Source organism: Callithrix jacchus, chromosome 5 (genome assembly GCF_049354715.1).
Source record: "Callithrix jacchus isolate 240 chromosome 5, calJac240_pri, whole genome shotgun sequence".
Lineage (NCBI taxonomy): Eukaryota > Metazoa > Chordata > Mammalia > Primates > Cebidae > Callithrix > Callithrix jacchus.
This window is the reverse complement of record NC_133506.1, coordinates 101,134,048-101,153,868: the sequence shown is the minus strand read 5'-3', so window position 1 is coordinate 101,153,868 and position 19,821 is coordinate 101,134,048. Positions and strand designations below refer to the sequence as shown.

Genomic DNA, 19,821 nt, shown 5'->3' with positions numbered 1-19,821 from the left:
GGACTAGCACAGAGATTAACTGAAACAGCTATTAATAAACAAATGCCCTTGACTTACCAGGAAAAGAAAGTGCTTCTATTTGAAACCAAATTAAACTCACTCTTCTATGAGGAAGAAAGTCAACAACTTCTAGAGCAATTTGAGGACCAAAAGGGTTTAAATGAAAATGAGACCTAAGGAAGTAAATAGAAAATAGGAGAGAATTTGGAGTAAATAGAAAAGAGGAGGGAACATTTAAAATGTGAGAAAACATTTTAAATGGTCCATTTTCAAGGCATGATAAATCTAAGTACTGTCCCCTAGCCTGCAAATGTAACTAATTGTATGACTCATGCACCTAGAAGGTCACAATAAGTTAACAGAATGTAGAGGAGGGGTCAGCCTATAAAAGGGAAGGAACTTTCATTATTGGGAAATCAAAACTTATGTGGGGAAGGGGACCAGGGTATTGGAAATAGATGCTCGGTGCTGTAAAGAAAAATTAGCACTGAGACAATAGATTTTTAGCAAAGCAATTTTTACTTCCTGGACTGCAGGAGGAGTACCCTTGCTAGCCATCTTGCCATGAGAGTACAATGAACAAAGGAAAAGCAGACATATTTATCCCTTATGCATTTGGGCTTGTCCTTACTGCTCTGTCTGATTTCCGTTGATTGGAGCCAGACTTCACAATCTAAACTAAAACCTGATTGGTTAATAATTGAAAACTTTTTAAACAGGTAAGGGGCATAGGCTGCAAGCACGTTCAGCACAAATATCTTGGTTAAAGTACAAGGACATAGAATATACTTCGTGCCTGTAAGCATGGTATGTTTAATAGCTACATAGGATATGGCTTAACAAAAAGTTATTAACACACTTAAAATTTATTCTTTAACAAGAAAGAAAACTTTAAAGAGGAACTTTTACTTCCCACAAGGGTATAATCTTATAAAGAGGATAATGAAACTTAGGCGAAGTCCAGGAAGATTGTAACCCCATAGTACTTGACCAATGAGGAACTAGGGGAGGGACTTGCATGATGGGAGATAAATTACCTGTTTTTACGGCCCTGGTTGTGCCTGCCTACTAGACACCCGATCTTGCAAGACTGCCGTTAAGTCTCGCTTCCACTGTCCTTCATGTCTCTAAGTCCATTCTTTGAGTTTGGATGGGTGAATGTGTGTTTCTCACAATCAAATCAAATTGTCTTATTATACAGGTTAGGGAACTGACTATGGCCTAGAGAAATTAGATAGCCTGTCTAACATAGCGTAGAAACTAGGAACAGAGAAGGATCCAGACCTAAACTACTCTATGCTGTATATCAGGATGTTTTGACCCTGCCACAACTGACATTTGGGCTGAATAACGATTTGTTGTGGGCTTTGTAGGATGCTATATCCTTGACTTCTCCTCACCAAATGTCAGTGGCAATCCCCTCACAACTAAGGAGTGGTGATAGCCAAAAATGTCTTCAGGCATTGTCATGCATCCTCTGGAGGACAAAACCATCTCCAATGGAAAGCCATTGCTATATAAGGTACTCCTTTGAAGCTGGACGTGGTGGCACACACCTGCAATCCTAGCACTTTGGGAGGCCAAGTCAGGCAGATTGCCTGAGCTCAGGAGTTTGAGACTAACTTGGGCAACATGATGAAACTCCATCTCTACTAAAATTAAAAAAAAAAAAAATTAGCTGGGCGTGGTCCCAGCTACTTGAGAGGCTGACGTGGGAGGATTGCTGGAACACAGAAGGCAGAGGTTGCAGTGAGCTGAGATCGCACCACTGCACCAGCCTGGGCAATGGGGCGAGACTCTTAAAAAGAAAAAAAAAGATACTCCTTTGGTTTCTTTTTTTGTCAAACAGCATAAAGCTGGAGCTCTGCTCTTTCCTGGTAGTTTGGGAGAGAAATTGCTTTTGGGTGCTAAGTGGAGAACGTCTTTCCTCCCCACTCAGCCCTCTGGTGGGAGAGTTCTGCTGGGACCTGGGATTTCAGCCAGGAGAGTGGAGCTCCCAGAGAGGAGCAGGGAATGTGTCAGAGGGAAGACAGCATGAACACCAGACCCTTTGAAAGATGAATATCATTTTCCCCATTTTGCAGAGGAAGGTATAGAAGTTCAGAGGGTTGAATGTACCCATAGAGCTGAGTACGATTTCCCTTCCACATCATAAGAAGCCCCACAGAATACCCAGGCTTACTGTCTCTCAACTCCAGGCCCATGAGCAATAATGTCAGAAGGCTTTTCTTATACACTCTCTGTCAATGGCAAGAGTAATGTGAGTACACATTACTCACATGTTCTGGAAAGGTAGATCTGTTCCCTGCTCTGGCCCTTGCTTCCTATGAGCCTGGGAGGTCTTCACTTTCCCCCTGGGGTTCTTTGTCCTCACATTGGACTACACCAGGGATGAGCATCTTCCTGGTGTTCACTCTACCTTCCCATACCCACAACCCTGAGAACCAAACAGGGCAAATAAAGGTGTTTACAGGGTGTATTTATTTTAATGAAAAACGACAGTTTTATTGAGTCCTATGAAGGACAATGGGTATTCTTAGAATCCAGATTAACCTGTTTAATTCACAAGAGGTATGTTAATGCAAATGACTTTTTAGCCACTAAAATGTTAATAACTGGATCGATCGTTTGTTTTGTTTTTGAGACAGGGTCTAGACCTGTTGCCCAGACTAGAGTGCACTGGTGTGATCACAGCTAACTGCAGCCTTAGACTCCTGGGCTTGAGAAATCCTCCCGCCTCAGCCTCTGCAGAGCTGAGACTTCAGGTATTAAAATTTTCTTTTTTGTAGAGACAGTGTCTCTCTATGTTGCCCAGGTTGGTCTTGAACTTTTGGCCTCAAGAAATCCTTCCATCTTGGCTTCTTAAAGTGCTGGGATTATAGGTATGATCTACTGTGCTTGGGTTTTTCTCATATGTAAAAAAACTGATGGTTAGGCCAAAGGATATACTGTAAGTGGCAAAATCAGAACGCTAAACATGGATCTTTGGTTTCCAGTTCCAGCTCTGTCTCTTAAATCACACTGCCTGTCAAGATCCAGTGGCAGCTGCTGCAAGAGTGAGAGGCAGTCTGGGTCCAGGGTTGGATGTGTACAGGACCCTCAGGTTGGACAATCTCTCTGGTTGCTAGGAGTCTCTGATAATTAGAGCCCCCAGGTTGCTAGGCAACCCAAGTTGCTAAGAGTTTCAGTTTATTTTAGGTCTTGGGTCATTAAAAGCCCCAGGTTATTCAGATTTTCAATTTATTAAAAGCTTCTTGTTTCTCAGAGGCCCCAAGTTATTAGAGACATCAGTTTTTAGGGGCCTGAGGCTCTTATGGATCTAGGTTCTTGAAGTTGTTAGGTTGTTAGCCCAACCTGGTTGCTAGGAATTTCAGGGTTTTAGAGGTTCTGGGTTTCTAGAAGCCTCCAGCTTTTGAAGGTGTCAATCTACTCAAAGCCTCACTTTTTAGCACCTGTAGCTTTTCACGGGTTCCAAGCTGCTACAGACACAGACTCAGATTTTTAGTTTCTCCCAGAGTTGTGGGTCAGCCCAGCATTTTCTTACACCCTTTCAGTCTCTATCTGGTCAGATACTATAAGTGCAGCTGTATGTTTCTCTCAGGTGCTTCATCATTGCTGACCTTGTTCAGCACCCACAGCAGCACTGACCTAATTCATTCTATTCAAGGCCCTAAGCTCTTAGGCACTGGTGGAAAGGCCTTCAGCATAGAAACTTGTTACAATTTTAAAACAACCACATTTTTTTTCTTTTTAAATACCAACTTAAACCAGATTAAAACAGCCACATGTTGAAGCAAGTTGGGTTATGTTTCTATGTTTCTGTTGTAATCATTCACCTTCTAATGAATAAGTTAGACTTTGTGAACTCTTCTGAGGTTGACAGCCCCTTACTTCCAATTATTTTGTTAGATTAGTCAGAACAGTAAAACTAGCCTTTGTGTTTTTCCTTTCTGAGAAACCTTTTCTTTTCCTTTTTTTTTTTTTTAGATGGAGTCTTTCTCTGTGTCACCCAGGCTGGAGTGCAATGGCATCATCTTGGCTCACTGCAATCTCTGCCTCCCGGATTCAAGTGATTCTCCTGCCTCAGCCTCCCCAGTAGCTGGGAATACAGGTGTGCACCACCACGCCCGGCTAATTTTTGTATTTTTAGTAGAGATGGGGTTTCGCCTCTTTGGCTAGGCTGGTCTCAAACTCCTGACCTCAAGTGATCTGCCTGCCTTGGCCTCCCAAAGTGCTGGGATTACACGCATAAGCCGTGGTACCTGGCCAACTTTTTTATTTCCAAGTAACTATAGATTCACAAGAAGTTGCAACAATAGCACTGGGAGATCCTGCATATCTTTCATCCAATTTCCTTCAGTGGTCACATCTTACCCAGCTAGAGTATAATAGCACTGTCAGGACATTGACATTGCTACAATGTGTATATAGTTTTATGGCATTTTATAACGTGTAGATTTTGTTTTTTTTGAGACAGAGTCTCACTCAATCACCCATGCTGGAGTGCAGTGGTGATCTCAGCTCACTGCAACCTTTGCCTCCTGGGTTCAAGTGATTACTCCCACCTCAGCCTCCTGAGTAGCAGGGACTACAGGTGCATACCACCAGCCATGGCTAATTTTTGTATTTTTAGTAGAGACAGGGTTTCACCATGTTGGCCAGGCTGGTCTCGAACTCCTGACCTCAAATGATCCACCCGCCTCAGCCTCCCAAAGTGCTGAGATGAACAGGTGTAGGTCACTCTGCCCGGCTTCATGTGTAGATGTGTATATCCACCACTACAATCCAGATATAGAACTATGCCATCACTATGAAGCTCTCCCATGTACTGCTCCTCTACAGTTACACTCATCTTCTTCCGTCCCCAACCTGAGCATTTTTACATGTATCTGCTTAACATCTCTTCAGTTTCTTCAGTGTGCCTCACCCATTAATAGGTCGAGAAGTACGAGATAAATATAATGTACCCCTTGCTCTGGAAGGGCTCACAGACAGGGCGATAGTCACATACATCATAAATTATAGTGTAATGTGGTAATTCTATGACAGGAATAAGCAAGGTGCAGCCGCAAGCAAATAGGTTATGGCAGGGGGAGGGGCGGTGTTCAGGAGGCAGAGAGGTGGATTAGCTCCTTCTGCAAAAGTTGCAACACTAGGTTGATTTTGAAGGATGTACATGGTGCCCAATGAGGAAGGACTTTTAGACAGGTATGTCTGGGGAAGAGTTGGTTGTTTGGAACTGCCAGGGCCCAGGGGTTGGGAGGTGAGGCTGAGGGTGAAGAGGCAGACGGTGGAGGTCCATCTGGGCTTCTGACTGAGTGGGCTGGCCCAGTTCTGCAAGTGACACAGTCCCGCTGAAAGGTTTAGAAATGGGGAAAGGTGCATTCAGCCCTGTCATTCGGAAAGAGCCCTGTGAGGTAGAGAGGCCAGTTAAGAAATGACTGCAGTTCCAGGTAAGATGTGAAAAGGCATCAACCAGAATGGTGGGAACAGATGTGAAAGAACCATCTTTGAACTTGGAAGGAGATCAGGATGGGAATAAGGAGTATCAAAGGGATGATACTTTTTGAAAAAGCACTTTTCCCAAGATTGATGTTTCTCCTTTTTTTTCTTTTTAAAGGTGACATCAGTTTCCCTGAGAGAAAATCCTGCCCCCATGATTCCATTACCTCCCATGGGGTTCCTCTCACAACAAGTGGGGATTATGGGAGCTAATTCAACCTCCCATAAGGTTTGAAGGTTTGGGTGGGGACATGGCCAAACCGTATCATTCTATGTATCTATGTGTCTATCATCTATCTATCTGTCTGCTTATCAATCTATATATCTATATAGAGATTTTTAATATTTTTCAATTTTAAAATTTTGTTTTTGAGACAGCATCTTGCTCTGTCACCCAAGCTGGAGTGCAGTGGGACAATCATAGCTCACTGCAGCCTTGAACTCCTAGGCCCAAGGATTCTCCTGCTTCAGCCTCCTGAGTAGCTGGGACTACAGGCACATTCCACCATGCCCAGCTAATTTTTTATTTTTTATTTTTGTAGAGTTGGGGGTCTTGTTTTGTTTCCCAGGCTGGTCTCAAACTCCTAGCTTCAAGCAATTCTCCTACCTTGGCCTCCCAGAGTGCTGGGATTACAGATGGGAGCCACAGCACCTGGCCAGAAGAAATTTATTATAAGGAATTGGTTTATGCAATTATGGAGGCAAATCCCAAGATCTGCAGAGTGAGAGGGAAAACTGGAGACTCAGGAGAGCTGCTGTTGTAGTTCTAGTCTGAAGGCTGGCAGACTCAAGACTCAGGAAGAGCCAAATGTTCCAGTTTGAGACTGAAGGCAGAAAAAAAGGTGATGTCTTAGTTGGAAGGCAGGCAGGCAGGCAGGAGGAATTCTCTCTTAACTTGGGAAAGGTGAGCCTTTTCTTCTATTCAGGACTTCAACAGATTGGATGTGGCCCACCCACATTAGGGAGGGCAATTCACTTTGCTCAGTCTACAATTGAAATGTTAATCTCATCCAAAACACCCAGAATAGAAACACCTAGTAAAATGACCGAGTATCCCATGGGCCAGTCAAGTGAACACATAAAATTAACCATCACACAGGAGAAGAAAGAAAACAAAGGAGACACAACACTAAAGGAATACAGTGGTGTGAGACTATTTAGTGTAGGGATAAGTGACTTTACACACCTCAGTCCTCCTAACAACCATGCCACGTGACTATGCCCAGGCATTGTGCCCACTGATGGAAAGAGCAGGAAACAGCTCATGGAGAAGAGGCAAATTCTGTTCTTGGTGCACTAAGTTTGGGGTGGGTCAGGTGAGAGTCTTGATTTATGGGCTTTAGGCTCTCTGTGAGACCTATTCTCTCTTTGCCACAGTGATTCTGGCACACTCCCTGTGGCCAGCCTCAGTACTCTCCTGACCAAGTCTTCTAGGCTAAGGTTCTTCTGAATCAACTGACTAGGTGATTTTCATTCATTTCTTCACTTCTTTACTCACCTAGCATCTAAACATGTTTGTTCTTGATGCTGGGAAGATAGACATGAGAGACACAAAGCAGGCATCTCCTAGTGTGGTGGGAATGATAGAGAAAGAAGAACTGAGAACAGGTGAGAGGTGCTGAGATTGTAAGTTAGCACTGGACACTGTCTAAGTCAGCCCAAGGAGTCCATAGGGAGATGTCCAGCTTCAGCAGTGCTTTAGGAGTACTAGAATCTAGATAGAGAGTTGGGTTAGAAAGAGCAATTTTGACATATATGAATATATGATCCCATATAAGACACAGATGCAAAATGTTGTCATACATTTAGGGGAACTGTAAGAGTCTGGCTGGGGCCAAGCACGGTGGCTCACGCCTGTAATCCCAGTACTTTGGGAGGCCGAAGTGGGTGGATAATGAAGTCAGGAGTTCAAGACCATCCTGGTCAAGATGGTGAAACTCCGTCTCTACTAAAAAAGATACAAAAAAGTTAGCCAGGCACGGTGGCAGGTGCCTGTAATTTCACCCACTTGGGAGGCTAAGGCAGGAGAATCGCTTGAACTTGGGGTGGGCAGAGGTTGCACTGAGCTGAGATTGTGCCACTGTACTTCAGCCTGGGTGACAGAGACTCTGTCTCAAAAAAAAAAAAAAAAAAAAAAGAGTTTGATTGGAAGTGGTTCTGAGCCCTGATTGCACTTTGGAATCACTTGGAAACATTACAATAATACTGATACCTGGGTTCTACCCCCGGAGATTTTGGTGGAGTTGGCCTGTGGTGTGACCCAGGAGTCAGTAGTTTTTCCAAAGTGTTGCCAGGGCTGAGGACAATGCATGTAAGAGAGGCTGATGGAACATTTAAACTTGGAGAGAGCAGAGGAGTATCTCTTCTGGGATGTGGTCAAGAACTTGAGCTCACTTTGGGGATAGGAAACACTTGTGCAGAGCTCAGCAGGGAAATAAAGACCCTGTTGATCTCCAACTGGGGCCTCATCTGCCCTCATAACTGTTCCTTTTGAGCTGCTGTTTCTTATTCCCCATTTAAAAGTGAAAGTCAACTGGGAAATAACAAAACATACAATAAAATAAAATAAGCTGAAAGATTACTCAATAAAAAGAAGCAATAAAATAGTAAAAGCAGGCAGATGTAGTAAAACCCCCAAAAGTCAACCAGAGAAAATCACCACCAAGGGCCAGGCAATAAAAACAATAGCTAAAATGTACTGATCCAAGTGGTAAGCATCTTCATGCATTGGGACACTTGAGATTCACCACCACCCTAAGAGGGAGGGATGGTTATTATTTCCATTTTACAGGGGAGGAAAACGTGGTTTGAAGAGATGAAGTATGACGCTCAAGGTTACAGTGAGCAGGGCCGGGTAATGACTCCATTTAAATGTGAGGAAGTGGAGGCTAACTTGCCAAGACTAGTTAGCCAGTTGGGGCAGAGCAAGAAATTGAACTCAGGTTTTCTAATTCAAGTACAGAACTCTCCCCTCCCCCACCTCCAATAAAGCCTGAAGCCTGGCTGTATTTTGGAGTCATCTGGGAAGCTCTCAAGATATATTGATGCCAAATAGACATTTTTTAAAAGAAGACATACAAATGGCCAACCGGTGTTTAAAAAAATGCTCAGCATAGCTAATCACCAGGGAAAAGCAGAACTGAACCGCAATGAAACATCACCTCATACCTGTCAGGATGGCTATTAAAAAAAAAAAAAAGACAAGTGTTGGTGGTGAAGGTGTGAAAGAATTGGAACCCTTGTGCACTCTGGATGTGAATACAAGATGGTGCAGCTGTTATGAAAAACAGTATGGAGGTTTCTCAAAAAATTAAAAATGGAATTACCATATGATTCAGCAATCCTATTTTTTGGTATTTATCCAAAATAATTGAAATCATGATCTCCAAAAGATATTGGCACTCTCATGTTGATATGGTTTGGCTCTGTGTCCCCACTCAAATCTCATCTATAATTTTAATCCCCACGTGTTGAGGGAGGGAGGGAAGTGATTGGATCATGGCGGCAGTTTCCTCCATGCTGTTCTCATGATGGTGACTGAGTTCTCATGAGTTACTTTTTTGGAACCTGAGCCAGGCTGGTGTGCAGTGGTGCAATCTCAGCTCACTGTAACCTCTGCCTCCTGGGTTCAAGTGATTCTCCTGCCTCAGCCTACTGAGTAGCTGGGATTACAGGGGGCATGCCACCATGCCTGGCTAAAGAACCTGGCATCTCCTCCCCTGTCTCTTGCTCCCTCTCCTGCCATGTGACATGCTTGCTCCCCCTTCACATTCCACCATGAGTAAAACCTTGTGGCCTCCCCAGAAGCCCAGCAGATGCTGGCACCATATTTCCTGCATAGCCTGCAGGACTGTGAGCCAAATAAACTTCTTTTCTTTATAAATTGCCCAGCCTCTGATGTTCTTTTATAGCAATGCAAAATGAACTAACACACTGATTAATAGACAAAGAAAAGATGTTATACACACAAAGTGGAGTACTATTCAGCCTTAAAAAGGAAGAAAATTCTGACATATGCAACAATATGGATGAGCTTTGAGGACAATATGTAAAGTGAAATATGCCAGTTACAGAGAAGGAAATAATTACACTTGTATCAGGTACCCAGAATAGTCAAATTCATAGAATCAGAGAGGAATGGTGGTGTCAGGAGGAGGAGAAAACAAAGTTACTAATCAATGACCATAAAGGTCCAATCAGGTGGCTAAGTGTGGTGGCTCACGCCTGTAATCCCAGCACTTTGGGAGGCCGAGGTGGGTGGATCCCTGAGGTCAGGAGTTTGAGACCAGCCTGGCCAACATGGCAAAACCCTGTCTCTACTAATACAAAAATTAGCCAGGTTTGGTGTTATGCACCTGTAATCCCAGCTACTCTGGAGGCTGAGGCAGGAGAATCGCTTGAACCCAGGGGCAGAGGTTGCAGTGAGTCAAGATCACACCACTTCACTGCAGCCTGGGCAAAAGAGTGAAACTCCATCTCAAAAAAACAAAAACAAACCAGCCAGGTAAGACAAATGAGCTTCAGAGATCTGCTGTATAGCAGTGCCCTGTACAGTGAACAATAATGGATTGTACATTAAATATATGTTAAGAGGGCAGGTTTCCTGCTAAGTGTTCTTACCTCAATTAAAAAAAAAAAAAGAAAGAAAAAGAGAAATACTGGTGCTGATGCTGAGGCAACCCTCAATTTTAACTTGGTCATCTTGGGATAGGGCCCAGGCAGATAGGGTGGACATGGTGCAACTAGATACTTAAATGGCTGTGCTCTGCACTTAGTAGCAGTTATTATTTATTGAGCACCTGGGGTACTTAGCACTTTGTTGCTGTTGCATGGAGACTTCCTAGTACCTTGTGAGGTGGCTGTTGTCATCCCTACTTGAGAATCAAGGAAACAGAGAGGTGAGGCCACTTTCTCTAGGTAATCCAACTGAAAGTCACTAGAGCATGTCTTCAGCCCTGGTCAGCCTGACCCCAAAGCCTGTGTTCTAGCTGCTGTGCTGCACGGCCTCCAAGCCCGGCACCTGTGGCGCACAGACATGGGCACCACATGCCCTTTCATTTCACTTCTCTGTCCTTTAAGTTTTAGGGTCAATAGTGTAACCTTTGCCTCCAACTGTCCACACTAAATGGCCATCATCCAGATGGAGAAGGGGGTGGTTTGTGTCTCAGGATTAAAGAAAATCTTTCTGGCAGCCAAAGGAGCTCCATGGTGAGATGGGCAGCCTGGAAAAGTAATGGGCAACCACCACCATCATTCCTAGGTACCCACCATCATCCCTGCACACCCACCATGATCCTTGGGCACACACCACCATCTCTGGGAAGCTATCACTATCCTTGGGCACTTACCACTGTTCCTGCACACTGACCACCATCCCTGCACACTCACCTATGTCTGGGCACCCACTGCCATCCCTGTACATCCACTACTGTTTCTGAACAACCACCACCATCTCTGAGCACCCATAGCTGTCTCTGTACACCCACCATCATCCCTGGGACCCATCACCATCCCTGGATACCCACCAATATCCCTGAGCATCCATCACTGTCTCTGAACACCCACCACCATCCCTGGGCACCCATCACTGTCTCTGAACACCCACCATCATCCCTGGGCACCCATCACCATCCTTGGGCACCCACCACCATCCCTGAGCATCCATCACTGTCTCTGAACACCCACCACCATCCCTGGGCACCCATCACTGTCTCTGAACACCCACCATCATCCCTGGGCACCCATCACCATCCTTGGGCACCCACCACCATCCCTGGGCACCCATCACTGTCTCTGAACACCCACCATCATCCCTGGGCACCCATCACCATCCTTGGGCACCCACCACCATCCCTGAGCATCCATCACTGTCTCTGAACACCCACCACCATCCCTGGGCACACATCACCATCTCTGGACACCCACCATCATCACTGGGCACCCACCACCATCCCTGGGCACCCACCACCATCCTTGGGCACCTGACACCATCTTGTACATACACTACTGTCTCTGAACACCCACCACCATCCCTGGGTACCCATCACTGTCTCTGAACACCCACTGCCATCCCTGGGCACCTATCACCATCCCTGGACACCTATCACCATCCCCGGGCACCCACCACCATCCTTGGGGGCCCACCACCATCTTGTACATCCACTACTGTCTCTGAATACTCACCACCATCCTTGGGCACCCATCACCATCCCTGGACACTCACTACCATCCCTGGGCATCCATCACTGTCTCTGAGCATCCACTACCATCCCTGAACACCTACCACCATCCCTGGGCACCCATCACCATTCCTGGGCACCCAATAACATCTCTGGGCATCCATTACTGTCTCTGAACACCCACCACCATCCCTGGAAACCCATCACATCCCTGGGCACCTACTGACATCCCTGGGCACCGACTACCATCTTGTAATCTGCTACTGTCTCTGAACACCTGCCACCATCCCTGGGCACCCATCACCATCCCTGGGCACCCACCACCATCCCTGGACACCCATCACCATCCCTGGGCATCCATCATCATCTCTGGACACCCACCACCATCCCTGGACACCCACCAACATCCCTGGACACCCATCACCATCCTGGGGCACCCACTACCATCCCTGCATGTCCATCACTCTCTGAACACTCATCACTATCCCTACAAATCCATCACCAACCCTGCACAGCCACCACTATCCTGGAACATCTGCTACCATCCCTGGGCACCCACTACTGCCCCTGCACACTCATCACTGTGCCTGGGCACCCACCATCATCCCTGCATATTCACCACTATCTCTGGGCACCCACCACCATGCCTACACATTCATCACTATCCCTGGGTATCCACCACTGTCCCTGGGTAATCATCTGAAAGATCTGTTGGGAGAGGAAGTGTCATTCCTCAAAGTTGTGTGTGTGTGTGTGTGTGTGTGTGTGTGTGTGTGTGTGTGTGTGGTGTGGCGGAGATAGAGGTGTACAAGGGGGTTGGGATTAGATGCCCCTGCTCTGCTTCTGGACCCTGAGTTGAGGAGCTCAGGTGGGAGAATCAAAGCTCTGTGGTGGAACTGTTTGTGGGAGATGAGCTCACAGAGCTGGAGTTCTAAAAGGCCCTCGGTTGGCCTGGAGCCTGCCTTCCCCATCATTCTCTTAACATTGGGTGCCTGGGGCCCTGGCACAGTCGTGGGGGATCCTGAGCTGAAGCAGGGTTTTGGGCAACTGCTGCTGCTGCCATTGTCACCATGGTCTCAGCTCTGTGGGGAGCACCGTGGATCAGTGAGCCCCTTTCCCCTTCTTTATGTAGCTGTTAACTGAGGCCCTGGGTTGGTCTGGCCAGAGAGGGGTGGTGAAAAACAAGATGGTGGTTAGGGTGAGGTGTCCCGGCCTGAGAGAGTGACCAGCTGAGAGAGAGAGAGAGAGAGAGAGAGACAGAGAGACAGAGAGAGAGAGAGAGAGAGAGAGAGAGAGAGAGAGAGAGAGAGAGAGAGGAGAGGGAGAAAGAGAGAGAAACCTCTGGAGCTGCTGTGAAGTGCTCAGGATGGAATTACTTCTTTTCTTTTTTTGAGACAGAGTCTTGCTCTGTAGCCCAGGCTGGAGTGCAGTGATGTGATCTCAGGTCACTGCAACCTCTGCCTCCTGGGTTCAAGTGATTCTCCTGCCTCAGCCTCCTGAGTAGCTAGGATAACAGTTGATTACCACCCTGTCTGGCTAATTTTTGTATTTTTAGGAGAGACAGGGTTTTACCATGTTGGCCAGGCTGGTCTTGAACTCCTGACCTTGTGATCCGCCTGACCTGGCCTCCCAGAGTACTGGATTACTGGTGTGAGCCACCGTGCCCAGCCTGGAATTACTTTTAAGTCACTTCTACAAAAAATAAAAATAAAAAATAAAAAACAGTCCCTGCATAGCAGCCAATTTGGTTTCCTTCTCTACAACTTAGGGATGTTAATCCTACCCCTTTCAGTTGTTGAGAGGATTGGATGAGATTAAGTTAGAAAACCTCCAGAAAGTCCTGGCACAGTGCTCAAAGACTTGACAAAGTCCACCAGATTGGCCGGCTCCCTCCTCTTATCTCCCTCACGTTGATGAGAAGGGCTCACGTTCCTGTGGCCATGCCTTTTGGGGACTTGTGTTTCAGAAGCAGCCACTGAGCAGTTACTCCATGCCAGCAGCTCTGCAGATAAGACATGCAGATAAATAAGACTTGCCGCCATTCTTCGGAAGTTAACTTTGTGGTGGGAAAGACTGACATCTCTTCCAGTCAAGTGTGACAGAAGAGGTGGAAGATCGGGCGTGTGAGAGTGTGGGGGGCGGTGGCCTGCTGAGAGAGTCTCTTTGGGAAACCCACCTCTGCTGAGACCTTTCAGGTGTGAGTAAGAGTTAACTGTGTAGAGGAAGGCAGCGGGTGTTCTAGACAGCAAGGTCACTGTGAGAGAACAAGGTGGCATTGCTGGAGTATAGCACGTAAGTGAGGGAGTGGGCAGCAGGGCTGGGACATGAAGGGCCTGTGGACCTTGAAGGGGCAGTGGCGGTGGGATCCGTCCAAGGTGTCACAGGGCTGAGCTTTTCATTGAACAAATTCGTTCTGATGGATGTCCATAGAATAGTTTGGAAGAGTGGTCAAGACATGATACATGCAGGAGGCCACGATGGGGGTATGAACCAGGAAAGGACGGAGCTCTCGGAGGGAAGGGAGAATCCACAGGACATTGGGACTGATTGCTTAGGACTGGGTGAAAGATGTCATGGGGAGGAAAGAGTGAAGAATGACATCTGTATTTCCAGTTTGGATAAATGGGTGGCCCATCATGTTTTAAAGCATATAAAGGAAGTCACAAGGAAGAAGCAGGGTTTATTTTATTTATTTATTTATTCTGAGGTGAAGTCTCCCTCTGTTGCCCAGGCTGGAGGGCAATGGCATGATCTCGGCTAGCTGCAACCTCTGCCTCCCGGGTTCAAGCGATTCTCCTGCCTCAACCTCCTGAGTAGCTGGGATTACAGGCATGTACCACCATGCCTGGCTAAGTTTTTTTGTATTTTTTAGTAGAGATCAGGTTTCACCATATTGGTCAGGCTGGTCTTGAACTCCTGACCTTGTGATCTGCCTGCTTCAGCTTCCCAAAGTGCTGGGATTACAGGCGTGAGCCACTACACCTGGCCAGAAGCAGGTTTTGATGGGAACATTGGTTCTATTGAGATGTGCTGAGTTTGAGGTGCTCGCAGGACATTCAAGTGGAATCGTCCAGGTAGTAGTTGCCTCTGAGGTCTCAGAACGACCCCACAGAGGTTGCCAGGCTGCAGGTGGTGGCTCACAGCAGGGCTGCCCAGAGGGTTTCCTGAAAGTGGAAGAGAAGCGGGCTCAAGGCAGGGCGGCCTGGATAGCATTACAGGTTTTTTGCCTGGGCAGAAGTGGATTCCACAGAGGATAAGGGGGAGAGTCAGTCAGAGAGGGAGGAAACCTGGGAGAGGCGAGCATCGTGGAAACCAGGAGAGGCAAACCTTTCAACAGGCGGTGGTCCACACAGCATGAGTGTGGCTGAGAGCTCCCATAAGGCAGAGCCGACAAGGTCCTCCTTGGACCTGCAGAGCAGTTTCAGTGTGTGGTGGTGGCAGAGAGGCCAGTTCTCCAGGTTGGAAAACAAATGGGAGGGGAGAGAGTGGGAATTTCCCCCAGGAGTTTGGGTGAGAAGAGAAGGAAAGAGACAGGAGACTGGTCAGTATGAGACTCCAGGGAAGGCGTTTAGAAGCTGAGACTGAGCGTGTCTCCACAAGCAAGAGGAAGGAGGAGCAGGAGGGGAACGGAGTGGCACCGGGAGAGGAGGGACCACGAATGGAGCAAGGCCTGGAGACTGGAAGGGCAAATCTAGAGCTCAGAGGGAAGATGGGCCTGCGTGGGGGTGGCGGTCCCACATGCACCCGAACAATGACAGGGAGGAGATGAGGCTGAGGAGGCCATCGATGAGTTTGCGAGTGGGTGGGGCGAAGGCAGAAAGAGGAAGACATTCCACAAGTGAGCACTCTGCTCTTCTTAACTTTGTGCAGCGGGAGACGAGGTTGTGTTCTGGAAGCCAAGGGGTGGGACAGCATGGCTTGCTCAGGGACAATGCCCAGGGCTTTCAGGTCCTTTGTGGGAAATGGGAGAGAGAAGAAAGCTGAGCAGAGACAAGCGCGGGTACCAGCGCCAGTTGAAGTCTGATAACAGAAACAAAAACTCACCTATTTTTAGTGCCAAGAGCTAAGATGTGCCCACGCGTTTTCTCATTTATTCTTCCAGCAATTGTATGGGGCAGGTGTTACCCATGTCCTCATTTTATAGAGGAAACGAGGCTCAGGGAGTGCCCATAGTCAGAGGTACAGCAAGAAGCCGAGAAGGGCTTCCACCCCAACCTGAGCCTTGCTGCAAAGCCACGCTCTTAACCACTCTGTCATCCTTGGTGGCATTCAAGGTCCTGAGGGGGTTGGAGACCAGGGACACTCACTGGCACAAACAGGAGTTTGTACAACTCTTTCACTTTTTGACTCTGTGAAGGTGGAGGGCGGGTGTGGAGGCTCAGAGGTCATGAGAGGCATGGGGAGACTTGTCAGAGCTGGTGGGCAGTGGAATCAGCGCTTATAGAGGTGGGGAAATGCGGGTGAGGACAAGAAGCCGGGATGACCAGGGCAGGGGAGGGAGTGGCTGAGACAGAGTGGAGCCAGAGGGGACTAGATCTGAGGAAAGGAAGGAGCCCTGAGGCTATGACACCCAGGTGCTACTGTCCTCAGTGATTTGGGGGACTGGCCACACCCAGCCAATGGTGAGAGGGCATGGAGGTCAGAGGCGGGCAGGCTGGGCTTCCAGGGAGGAGGGCTTTTTGCAGGTTCTGGTGTAGAAAGGGTGGGGGGTGGTGGTGGGGGAAGGAGACTTTCGGGACTGTCTCAGGGCTTTGTGTGTGGAGAAAGAGCAGCTTCCCCTTGAGGGGGCTACAGTGGAGGAGTGTTCTGGGGGAGTCCTTGTTTCACTTAAGATCTGGAGATGGAGGCTCAGTGCCAGAAGGACGGTCCCCTTGGCAACTGGGCTGAGGGACCCATGAACACGATGTGACACCCCTTGGCTATCTCCTCCTCGAGCATCTGCTCAGTGGGGCTTCGGATTTCTAGAACTTTGTCTTCATCCAAACTTTGCCTCTTCCTAGTTGTAAAATCATGGGCCTCAAGAATAAATCATGGCTGGTGTGTACTATGGAGGCCGGGGTGGTGTGAAGCAGGATTCGGAAGGAGAGGGGCTGGCCTCAGGGCAGAGCTGATGCTGATTGGACATGCAAGGGGGCTGATAGGCACTGCTGGAGCCTGGCCTTCTGCCCACCTCTTCTCTCCTCTCCCCTTTTCCAGGGGTATGCTCAAGCCCGGTGTCTTCTCCTTCTGCAAGTGGACCACTGAGGCTGGTGAGCCGCCTGTCATCCCAAAGCTCAGCTCTGAGCCAGAGTGGTGGTGGTGCCACCTCTTTCGCCAGCACAGAAGCCAGGAGCAGGGCTCTCAGATGGCGGTGGTGCCCAGCTGGGACCATGTTGTTGGCCCTGGTCTCTCTGCTCAGCTGCCTGTTCCCCTCCAGTGACGCCAAGGTCTACGGTCGCTGTGAACTGGCCAGAGTGCTACAGGACTTCGGGCTGGACGGATACCGGGGATACAGCCTGGCTGACTGTGAGAACCTCTCTCTCTGGCTGGCCCTGTCTTCCCCACACCTCTCTCCCTCCTTCCCTCCCTTTCTCCTCATTCACGGGCTGTGGCTTCGGGAGCTTTTAGAGCCCCAGCTCTCGTCTGTAAACTGAGATGATTTGAGAGGGCAGATGCAGAACAGCGGCACTGAGTCAAACATGCAGCAGGCAGGTGGCAGGCAGCCACAGTGGAGCCACCCATTCATTTTCCCCTGCTGCTGAAGTCGGGGCCGAAGGAAACCAGCAGCTCAGTACCCTAAACTTAACCGTGGTCACGAGGATCAGACATTCCTTCTGGAACTAGAAAAGACAGACCGAACAGAGTAGTAATGCCCAACTTTTCAAGCTGGTGGCCATCCAGGCAGGGCAGTCACACCAGGCTCATCTTTCCTCCAGTTCCAGCGCCCTCTGTAGATTTCACCTGGGTCTCCCTAATCTTGGCTCTAAAGATTTAGCACTTGTAGGCCGGGCATGTTGGCTCACGCCTGTAATCCCAGCACTTTGGGAGGCTGAGGTGGGCAGATCACCTGTGGTCAGGAGTTCGAGACCAGCCTGACCTAGGTGGAGAAACCCTATCTTATTAAAAATACAAAAATTACCCGGGCATGGTAGTGGGTGTCCGTAATCCCAGCTACTTTTGGGGCTGAGACAGAATTGCTTGAACCTGGGAGGTGGAGGTTGCAGTGAGCTGAGATTGAGCCACTGTACTCCAGCCTGGGCGACAGTCTTAAAAAAAAATAGGATTTAGCACTTGTAGATTCATTCAACAAACTTACTGGGCACTACTCTGTGCTAAACAATGAGCAAGAGGGAAGATTGCTGGCCGGAGTCAGGGGGCCTGAGGCCAGCCCTGACCCCTGCTATTTGGTAGCTGGATGGGACCCTGGGTGAGTCACTGTGCCTCTCTAAGCCTCTACTGATTTATTCAGCTGCAAAGCAGGTGGGAGGGCACTTGCCCCAATCACCTTGATCAGGCAGGCAAGGCTCAGTGGAGCCAGCGTGGGACCTGCGCAGTGAGCCCCTGGTCTGAGGTGGCCATAACCATCTGACCCCCAAGCCTGTGCTCTGCCCTATGCAGGGGTCTGCCTTGCTTATTTCGCAAGCGGTTTCAACACAGCTGCTGTGGACCACGAGGCTGATGGAAGCACCAACAACGGCATCTTCCAGATCAGCAGCCGGAGGTGGTGCAGAAACCTCACCCCACACGTCCCCAACATGTGCCAGATGTACTGCTCAGGTAGCTGGGCCTGTCCCAGGACTGGCAGGGGTCAGGGCCTGCATTAGCTTTCGTTTCCTCCTCAGTTTAGTTTGCTACCCCCATCTCTGAGTGAGGGTTCTCCCACATCCGGTTGGGCCCACGGAGGAGGGAGACCGGACAAGGGATGAGGGTAGGTTTTCAATCAGTCTGAATTGGGGGTCCCAGATGGGACACTGGCCTTAGAGCTTTAGGAATGAAGGGAGGATTGTTTCTGATGGAGGGGGAGAGGGTTAGGGTGGTACCTGTGCTTCCAGAGTGGTTGAGACAGAGTTGGATTTAGGGAAGTGGAATGTGTGAGGAGAGAGACAGACAGACAGACACACACACACACACACACACTCACACTCAGGCACACACACTCGCACAAACACACACACTCACACACACACACACACACACACTCACTCTCTGGATGCCCCCTGCTCCCTCATTATGTTTCTCTGCCCATCACCCCAGATTTGTTGAATCCTAATCTCAAGGATACCGTCATCTGTGCCATGAAGATTACCCAAGAGCCTCAGGGTCTGGGTTACTGGTAAGTGACTTGGGCTGGTGCCCCGCCGCTGTGGTACGGTTAGGACTGGTGGGCAGCAGCAGGGAACAAACCCCTTTCCTTCCTCACTTCTGGTTTAGAGCCCACACCCTCCTTCCTGTTCTTCTCTGGGTGACTGGCGACTACAGCTGATAGGATCTCTCCTCTTCCCTGTTCTCCATCCTCAGGGAGGCCTGGAGGCATCACTGCCAGGGCAAAGACCTCACGGACTGGGTGGATGGCTGTGACTTCTAGATGAACGAGACCATACACAGCAGTCTGGGAAATGTGGTTTGGTTCCTGAGCCAGGCGTGGGAAGACAAGCCCACAAATAAAGTGTGGTTGAATGTGAAGGTGGCTCTCAGCTCTCAGTGTGTCTGCAGGTGCTGGGTCGGAGCCAGGGCACCTCCGTGTTACCTCCCCTCACCTGTCCGCCTGGCCAGGCTTCAAGTGGACTCCAGAAATCCCATCACCAGAGGCTTATGTCCATTCCTAGTGGCCTGGGGCAGGTGTTGGGGTGGGGGCATCAGTGCGTTTTTTGTCCACCACACCTAGTAGAGTTTGGGTCTAGGGTGGCCAGATTTAACAAAACAAATATATAACAAACAGCAAAAACAGGATGCCCCAGTTTAATTTGATATACAACATATACTTTTAAGTATGTCCAAAATATTGCATAAGAACATATTTACATTAAAATTATTTGATGTTTATCCAAAATTTAAATTTAACTGGGTGTCTTATGTTTTACCTGGCCACCCTAGCTGGATCTAGGGCTATGTACCTCTGGCTTGATTGGGAAGGTCCTTGGGACACTTATTTTCTGCAGCT

At 48.4% G+C, this 19,821-nt stretch overlaps 1 protein-coding gene across 1 annotated transcript; it reads left to right on the top strand.

The window, feature by feature from the left end:
* Positions 1-12,653: 12,653 nt before the first annotated feature.
* Positions 12,654-19,364, top strand: SPACA3 (sperm acrosome associated 3). The gene is made up of 5 exons (XM_002748374.5): positions 12,654-12,785; positions 16,878-17,186; positions 18,279-18,437; positions 18,915-18,993; positions 19,179-19,364. The coding sequence occupies exons 1-5, from the start codon at positions 12,752-12,754 to the stop codon at positions 19,243-19,245; spliced, it is 648 nt and encodes a 215-aa protein (XP_002748420.1). The 5' UTR covers positions 12,654-12,751; the 3' UTR covers positions 19,246-19,364.
* Positions 19,365-19,821: the final 457 nt, after the last annotated feature.

What these genes read in the sequence shown, in the direction of transcription:
- SPACA3 (XM_002748374.5), top strand. Translation starts at nt 12,752, where the DNA reads ATGGTCTCAGCTCTGTGGGGAGCACCGTGGATCA. An exon ending in GTGCCAGATGTACTGCTCAG is followed by an intron (nt 18,438 to 18,914) that starts GTAGCTGGGCCT and finishes CCATCACCCCAG; the next exon opens with ATTTGTTGAATCCTAATCTC. An exon ending in CCTCAGGGTCTGGGTTACTG is followed by an intron (nt 18,994 to 19,178) that starts GTAAGTGACTTG and finishes CTCCATCCTCAG; the next exon opens with GGAGGCCTGGAGGCATCACT.